The 9847-nt window shown below is 30.7% G+C and overlaps 2 protein-coding genes across 2 annotated transcripts in view; both read left to right on the plus strand.

Annotated features, from left to right (window-relative positions):
• Nucleotides 1-9847, plus strand: part of LOC127858495 (small integral membrane protein 29-like) — a 220403-nt gene that overhangs the window by 190986 nt on the left and 19570 nt on the right. The window lies entirely within an intron of this gene.
• LOC127858356 (uncharacterized) lies at nucleotides 641-4767 on the plus strand. Its single transcript, XM_052395423.1, has 2 exons — nucleotides 641-735; nucleotides 3871-4767. The coding sequence occupies exons 1-2, from the start codon at nucleotides 678-680 to the stop codon at nucleotides 4674-4676; spliced, it is 864 nt and encodes a 287-aa protein (XP_052251383.1). The 5' UTR covers nucleotides 641-677; the 3' UTR covers nucleotides 4677-4767.

A 9847-nucleotide genomic window follows, 5' to 3' on the forward strand; every position in this document is an offset into this window, starting at 1 on the left:
ACATTATTACAAGCAGTAATATAATGATTGTTTTGCTATATTTACAATAAAGTATAATAGTTATGAGTGCTTAAAAATAAAGCTATTGGTTTCATTATTCATAAACTAATCAAACATGAATATTTGCAATATGCATATGACAAAACCCGACAGCGTTTCGAGTTGCCAATAATCGCGAGGATAGAACAGACGCGTACATAACCATGGTATGAGGATATTAGTGGAATAGGTCACAATATGAACTTCAGTCAAGGCTTTAGTTTGGTTAATGTTAACCATCTTAACACGGTGATGTGACTTCTTTCATACTGCTTTTTAATGTTATTTGTCCGATGTGAATTAATAATTTGCTGATGTTTTGTTGTTTATTCAAAAAGATTCGGAGGAATTTTTTCTGCATATCTGTTTTAAAGATGGTATGACATGGTCTTTTTAATTATTCGATTTAATAAGTATAAGTTTAATATTTAAAATACAGGATTCATCTAATTTAAAGGTTTGCCGATGAATATATTGCGTTTTAACAGGAAATAATTTGATTTTTCTTATTTTAAATTTTGCGAATGTTCGGTTAATTAGGTGGCACTAAGATTTCCATTGTTTATGCGAGTTGTAAAACTGTCTTTAGAATTGACATGGAGTGCATACTTTATTTACTGTTTCAGGACAAACACCTAATGATCACCATGTATATGTGCATGACTATAACATGCTTTGTAGACGGACAGTTGAGAGGTATGTCAATTTCTTAAAGCAGTAGCATACGTTAGTTATGTTATGATATATGGTTCGTTTAATTATAACACTACGAGGTAAAATGTAGCAAAATTATATATAAAAACAGCAAAAATGCCAGTCGAGGTTACAAACAAGCTTTAATAATGAATAGTATTTCAATAAAGAATAACAAAATGCAAAATATTGTTAAACCTTTTTCTGTTAAATACATTGTGCACAATTTAAATGAAGTTAAAATTGAAGAGGACTGCAAATAAACACGAAAACGCTACTTTAATGTTGGGATATGATAAATTGTGTTGAAAATAAAATGGCTTCACTAAAGTGTTAAATTATGACAGCATTAAAGAGGTAAAAACATAAATATATTTCAGACAATTTTTAGTTAAATTAAATTACCTTCTCAAGATGTAATAATTGTTTTATCCTAAATAGCCATAATTATCATTTATACCAGAGTTTATTTTCATGAATGAACACGATACGTATTTATCGTTGAAAGTAGGTTTTATTATACGAAACTGCTCGTGATTAGAAGTCTGCCGAAGGATATATCTGATTGACCATATTAAATATTCCAATACTTTTACATAATTGAATGTCATTAAATAAGTGAAGCCGAGAAACATCATATAAAAATACATAATTATGTTGTTTTTCATACAATACATGTGAATGGATTCATATCTCTATAAATGTAAATAAGTATTTATTTGTTGTTGAAATTGTTAAAATGTAAATGTGCTTGTTGTTTTTATTTTTAGGTTCACCACTTGAATCGTTTCAAAATATAAAATCTAATAAATTATTATTCTGTATAAAATAAGTATGGTATATGACATTTAGTTTCGACTAAACAGTTAAAGCGGGTATATACGATTTTTTATATGTGTTTAATTGTAATATATTGATAAAATATGTTACAATAACACAAAATAGGCAAGAAAAAGTATGCATTAAAGCCGAATTTCATAAAATGCAGCAAAGACAAATTAGCGCCCCGAGCCGATAGTGACGTACATATTTTCCTACAATAACCGAAGCATTCGTCTTTGTATTAGGATCGGAGATAGTGTTCGTGTGTCGTATGAATAGATATCGTTGCAGGAATTCAAATAAACCGTTAAACTAAGTTTAGATGCACATCGTACATGTATGGTATACATGGTGGCGAATTCGGCTGTACAGCCGTTTTCAATTTCAGAATTAAATATCTGGCTTATTTCGCATTTTTCGACACATGTTCTTCTTAACTTTTATTTTAATTTATATTGAAATATATATATAATAAGTTTTTTTACACAGTTTATATAAATTCATAAATATTTGACAAAATCGTATATACCCGCTTTAAAAATAATGTCTGTCTATCAGCGTTGTACTGGAAATTCCAGACAGTAAACTTTTTTGCCATTCTAACCAAATATTGTACACGGGAGATTTCAGGATTTTCAATAAGGAACGAGCGGGCGTAAATATGAATCATTTCAATCACAGTTGTAAGCTAGTTATCTTAAAGATCTTAAAATGCCACTGATAACTGATATAGTTATTTAATATTGATTTTGTCAGGAATAAGAATATGGCATTACTTTGATATATCTTCACACTCACTTTTTAACTTAATCTCGGGAGTGAAGATGCATTTGCAGACAAATCTATACATCATCAGGATAATGTCATGAAATTATTCTTTCATCTATGTATTCTCGGATAATTTTATAAATATAACTCTGAGATATATTGTTTGTTGAAAACAAATAAATCTTGCAAGCTTTATAATAACAATTTGAAACGTGTATCCATGTTCCTGTTCAATACCAATATCCAATAATGGTAATTCACGAGAGTTTGGCTATGCGTAACAAGCAAATGCAAGTTAATTTGCCGTGGAAAACACAATTTATTTGCAGTAATAATTGTCGTCTTCCGTCTTATTTTGAACCACGCATTTTCTTCTTATTTTGTCACAGATTTCGAATAAACCAATTATTTGGTTCAAGAAATTACTTCATTCTAAAATGACGTCAAAACATATAGAATGATACAACTGTCTTTGTCAAGTGTTGCTTATGACCGGTTTGTAATGACAAACGACTACACAATTACAATTTGTATTACTATGTACTTTATAACTTTATAATAACACACGCGAGCAATTGTATAGTTACATGCATAACGAGTATAATTATAACTACATGCAAAACGAAGTACCTTATAATTACATGCGTAACGAGGTACATTATAATTACATGCGTAACGAAGTAAAACGGAAACTAGCATAAACATGAACACATCGAAACAGAAACATCTCAACATGTATAATTATCATGTTGACAAACCAATAGCATGTGACATAAAAGATACGTGTTCGAATGGTAGTCTACTTGTGTGAATACATTTTATAAGCAAATCAAAAGTATTGAACGGTAAATAATAGGTGTATCAAACAAGAGTCCGTGCGATCTATTTTGCTATGAATGAAAAGATACTTTGCAAGCAAAGTCGGACACAAAACGAGTACGATTTTATTTTTGAAGCCAATATATACAAAATTCACACATATCTTGGTGTGTAGAATGATCCGTTAAGCAAATATTTATATAGAGCCACGAATAAAAATCATGTATTGTACCGCACTTCACACATATGTTTATCTTGTATGAAGAACGAAATCTTTTGTCAATACACGGTTAAAGTGGGTTTCGTAAAAAACCGCTTTATCTGGACTATTTTAAGACTAAGACAAATCTTCCTGAGACAGCCAAGGGTTCAATGAACAATATTTTATATTTACAAAAATGTATAAACATCAACAGTTTAATAACCGTTTACTCAAACGACATCAATGAGTTAATTAATCGCTACATGAATCTTTATTAGGCTATTTCTTAAATATCAAAACGATATGTATTAGTTAAATAATAATAAAATAAATCTTTATGAGGTGATGTCACTTACAAATAGAAATCTGCTTCACCGCCAAGAAGCTCCCTTTAGCCAACACAAAAATTAAATTAGAAACTTATTTTAAAACGAAACGTATTACGTTATCAACACATCTTTAGTTGGAAGTATCCGTTTACTAACACATTGTTGCAAAAATTAATTATGTTTTTACTGACATTTCAGACATTCAGACACCCAAAGATCGAATGTTTGGCCACCCGATAAATGACATAGACAAGCGCACCTACAAGTCATCGATCGGTGGCCCTGATCGCTTCAGATTCTATTACATTGGTCTTGGTAAGCGATCTGGAAAGGATCTCACTGAGAATCAAGGTTTTAATCCACACGACATGGCTATTTACAAGTTTTCAAAAAATAACCATGACCCAATCTCGCTTTTTGACGTATGGAAAATATCGAAGCAAAACGGTCCAGGTTTGACAAACGATCACCTTCTAAACACTATGATATACAGACGGATGTTGAGTAATGCGTATGACAAGCGAGACCCTGAACTGTTTACGGAAGACTTGTATCCGATACAATCTGGAAAGCAACTATTTGAAACATACATCGATTCGGCACTTGACCAAATGCAGAGGTGGGCTGAAGAGACGTCGCAAAACGGAGAGATTCTAGACAAGATTTCTGCAGTTGAGATGGCAAAACAATTCTCCAACGACACAAATGACTATTTAATTACCGAATCCTTGCATATTATTGATAATGAACCACCTAAATCTGAGATTAAAACCCAGTCATTCGATTTGACCTTTTCTTCACCAGACATGAGCAGTTATCTGCTCCACCATACACGTGATTCGATTGATAAAGCGGAAGCAAGTGGCGATACCAAAGAGAAAAAATGGTGGGCGGCAGACAGACTTAATGAGTTCAGGTTACCGAAGTCAAAATGGTCTCCTCGTGCTGGGAAAAACAAACATGTTGACCCTGCTTTTTACTTTATTGGTCTTGGGAGAAAGTAACGTTTGTTTGTTTTTTGTAACTCTAAATTTCCCGGGTGAAATCGGAAGACAAGCATAATTATTTTCTCCAAATTGAGAAACTTTAAACTGAGAAACGGTATGGTAAAAGTATATCCTTGTAACAATAGACCAATAAAGCAATTGAAGTTTGTTCTTGTGTTCATGTAATAAAAATAAGTGATAGGACATAAAAAATCTGTATGGAATAAATTAATTTTGTTTGTCAGTTAATGGGTTTGTTGTTCTAATTTCACGAAAAGATGAAGGTTGTAAAGAGTGTTTCATTAATTATTCATCAAAAAGAGATTGCGAGTACTTGGGCCTCTAATTAATCTATTTATGGACTAAACATATTTATCTTTGAGGTATATTTTCCAACAACTATCATAGTTAGCAGGTAAAAGCCACTACAAAAGAAAATCTAATTGTTATATAATGGTATATCAAGTATTAAAATGATATTTTGTGTTCAATTGAAATACTTTAAAATAATTATCAAAGAAAACCAATCTAATACAAACCAGATCAAAACGGGATTTAACGTTCAATTTATTTATTATGATGGTGACTATAATCGGTTCGCAATGTTGATGAACTATTCTAGCTAGGAACAAACGTGTTTATCTTACGTCAATTTTGTGTATTCATAGCAATGTAAGTAATTCATACTTTAGTATAATATTGACGGACCAAAGCTATATTCAATTTACAATAATAAGGGTTGTTCAAAAAGGCAGGACGTTTGTGTTAATGAAAGTTATTTTACTAAACACATATGCAATAGCTGTACAAGATTGACTTGCAATACTCGTCGGATATGTCTGGAATAATTGTACTTTCATGGGAATGTAAATTCAGTTGGTCACCATACCGTAGTTATTGTATTTGCTGTTCTTTATAGTTCATAATAAAATGAAATCATCTGTACTACTGCGTTAGCGATGGCTTTTAAGATGTTACCGCAAGCATATATCGGTGAACTCACTTTCGAAACAATTTGTTAAGAGATTTGATATGACTTGTAATCAGATAAACTTGAAATATGTATCGCGTGTACATAGTTAACGTAAAATACGTTTTGAATCATGTGAAATAAGTATACAGACTGTCAATAATCGATTGCTTGCCCCATTATTAACAAGAGGTTGCTGTGGTAATTACATATTAAAGCGAGATTATACGATTTCGTCAAATATTTATTAATTTATATAAAATGTGTAAAAACGTATTATATATATATATATATATATATATATATATATATATATATATATATATATATATATATATATATATATATATATATATATATATATATATATATATATATATATATATGCCAAAATAATGTCGAAAAATGCGAAATAAGCCCAACATTTAATTTTGAAATCGAAAATGTCTGTACAGTTGAATTCGCCAGCATGTATATCATGCATGTACGATGTGAATCTAAATTTAGTTTAACGGTTCATTTAAAATTCTTGCAACGATATGTTTCCATACGACACACGAACACTTACTCAGATCCTAATAAAAAGACGAATGTTTCGGCTATTATATGAAAATATTTACGAAATATCTTTGTCACAATCGGCTCGGGGCGCTAATTTGTCTTTGCTGCATTTTATGAAATTCGTCTTCAATGTATAATTTTTCTTGTCTATTATGTGCTACTGTACCATTTTTATCAATATATTACATTTTAACGCATAAAAAAAATCGTATGATCTCGCTTTAACAAAACTTGGTGATGACATATATTTTTACTTTTTATGAGCGCAGTAATTAAAACTATTAAAACTTTCAATACCATCTCGGAATGTCTCTGACATCATTCAATCATAATTAAATCTCACTATTACATGTTGCTTTGTACATGTAACATTTTCATTCATGTTCCAACTGTCAATATAATGTAAGAAGCGCATATGCATTTTTTAACGCATTTCTAGTCCCTGTTTATCTGTAAACAATGGAAAATTCTAAAATAAAATGCTAAAAATAACAGAACGATTGCTTGATCAAACAGACGAGCTTAATGTCTTCAAGAGAAAGGACATCGCATTTAAAAGAAAATGCCTGCAAAATTAAAATAAAAAAAATAGTAAAAAAGTAAATGTAATTTAATTTTTTTTGAGAAACATTCCTTCTTAAAAAATGATTTCGGTAATTGCCCTGTTAGTTAAAACGCAAGGAACTTGATGATGCCACATATAAATTTGCATTTTAACTGACAGGGCAATATATATATATATATATATATATATATATATATATATATATATATATATATATATATATATATATATATATATATATATATATATATATATATATATATATCAGGAATGTAGTTTTGTTGTTCATCATGCAATTAAAAAACATACCATTAATCAGCACTTTGAAGAGACAGCGGGTCGCGTTAAACACGTGTCTTTCTACATAAAAAGTCCATATTCAACCTAAAGGTCAAATGTCAAATCTTGCTCTCAACAGCTCGTCCGTCCACACTTCCTCATTCGTCGAGGAATTTAAAAAAATAACTTACAACGAATGATCAATCAATATAGAAATCGACGTGTCTGGTGTATCATCGGTCTCTGATTCAGTGGACAAGCTTACACTTTTAGGTCAAATATCCAATTTATAAACAAATCAGTTTGTTTTTTACATAAGTATATTTTTATACACACGTGGGGACAATCGTGTTCTATGGACATGCGTCTTGATTTCGTTATTTAGGTGTGTGTTGTTTTGTCACTTGCCATAAATTACAGATATTGTGTGGCTTAACGACTACAGCTCGCACATTTGTTTTAGATTTCACTTTCTTTATATCATGTGGACACGCCTTCGCCTAAATATAGTTTATTTAACTAGACATCAATCTTTGAAATAGTTTCACTTATGTTAATATAATAATTGCTGGACCAAACATACATGTTTGATGCATTTAATATCTTATTAATTATCGAGATAAAGAACATAACATTTTGAAGAAACACAACATCTTTACTTTACTTTCATATTTTTCCAGTAAATTTAAGTAGCTACAATAACTATAACAATCAAAAGATGGAAATAAATTGCCTCCCTAAGGAAATCTATGTTAAGTTAATTAACAAATAAATTAAATTATATATACGCTTAGAGAACTGTTCAATTAAGATACAGGTAGCAATTAGACAACTATATGAAACGCTAATTAATATTTGAACATAGTTGAGAGCAATTTGTTGTCGTCAGCGTGTAAGAAGATACGAAATTATTCCTTTGATACGTATTCCCCAACGTTGTCAAGTTCTTAATTTACGGAAACTGTGTTATCAGTCATTTTGCAAATTTTACTTGTTTAAATTATACACTTTGACATGTATTCCCGTGCTCCTTTTGGTAATTATTCATGTCCAATTATGTGAAATCATATTGGGTTTTATTGTTGGCAAGTTAATGTGCAATGGAGACCGCTCCATAACCTCCATGTTTGTGTAAAATTAAGTCCCAAATACAATGCCACAAAATGCCAGGCAATTTTATCTTCTAATGAGGCCCCGTATAGCCCCACATGAACATTAAAAACAGTAGCATCAGAGAATAATTACATGCATGCAGCCTTTACAATATGTAGCAATTGTATTGCTTTATTATTTTTAAACTAGTCTATTTGTGATCTGTAATAAGAATTTTACACGCAACACAATAAATAATGTAAGTAACATTATTGTACCCACAGCTCAAACGGTCTTTTGGCTAAATAAAGGTGGTCAGATCAGTTGTGCAGGTCAGCAGCCAATACAAGCTGCTACAGAGTAAGCTAAATAGAATAAAGGTAAATGCCAGGTGGCAGAAAACAGATGGCTCCGAAACCAAAACAAAACACAACAAGTTTCAGCTTTCTAAATGTCAGGACATTCGCTATGTTTTCTCGGTATATGCACACATATATGTATGGACACGATGTTATAACACGATCTCAAGACAAGTTTAATAAACGGCTGAATTAAGTAAAAATGTGTTTCTAAAATAACAGACTTGGAAATAGACAGTGTAAATCAATCGACTTACTGAGGCAATCTAGCTGTTAGTGATGGTGCTAAGTACTATTACGTTTGAAAATTCTATCGTAATTTAAAGATGTCGTATGATGATCTAGGAGTCCATGAGTATAACAAATTAAGGTTGCCATCATTGATGATAACGTGAATTACGACTTCTGTTCGAACAACAATATTTTCATTAAAATAAAAAAGTTAATCGGACTAATTAGTCCGTGAATAAATCACACAATTCCAAAACCATCAAAGTGTAAGAAAGTTTTTAATAATCATTTGAACATAATGACACAACAACATAAATAATAATCATATTAGCGACTTCCCTACCATAGAGCCGCTGTTTCACTTATAAAGAATCAACCAAATAATGTGGATGAATACTATTTCGTTCATAACATAATATGAGGAAATGTGTTAATAAGTATCATCACTTCTTAAATGTATAGTATAAATTACTTTTTTATGTTTATTTTCCTTTTCATTCCTTTAAATATGACACCGTAAATAGTATATATTAAACACTTGCACTCTTTAAAAGTAAGGAACTGAAAGCAATTTGATTTACATTCGATCTTCCCGCTGCATAATTATCTCAATAAATCCAGGTCAAACCTGATCTTAATCAGTTTGTCTGACAAATTTCGTTGTGCCATTAAGTCACTCTCTAAGCTTTGGCAAATTTAGTTAAATATTTGACAAGATCTGAAAACATAAATACATTTTGCAAAAGTAAGTATATTTCATAACAATGTTTAACTTGCTTCCAGAATGTCGACAACGTTTATTATAAAGGGCACATAAGCTACTATTGCTATACAACAATTAATGAGACAAATTGAATGTTATTTCTGATTTTTTTGTTTCTAGCCCAATAATAGTTAAAAACATATGTAACATTCACTTATACAATTAAATGGAGAAAACAACGCTACCTACATGTTCTTGTATTGTGGTATTGTAGTTAAAAAAACAACAACTCATTTACGGTAATTCAGATTGTTCAGCTCGGTTTTAATCCCCTTTGGGTATCCTTTCGCGTAATTTTATTCTCATGGGAAACTTAATGAAGTTGGTGAGGATACCACAATAACTGAATTGTTGTACATTACCATAATT

Source organism: Dreissena polymorpha, chromosome 1 (assembly GCF_020536995.1).
Source record: "Dreissena polymorpha isolate Duluth1 chromosome 1, UMN_Dpol_1.0, whole genome shotgun sequence".
NCBI classification, from domain to species: domain Eukaryota; kingdom Metazoa; phylum Mollusca; class Bivalvia; order Myida; family Dreissenidae; genus Dreissena; species Dreissena polymorpha.

Excerpts from the sequence above, each read along its gene's own strand:
- LOC127858356 (XM_052395423.1), top strand. The coding sequence starts at position 678 with ATGATCACCATGTATATGTGCATGACTATAACATGCTTTGTAGACGGA. Across the intron at positions 736-3,870 it reads TGTAGACGGACAGTTGAGAG|ACATTCAGACACCCAAAGAT; the intron begins GTATGTCAATTT and ends CTGACATTTCAG.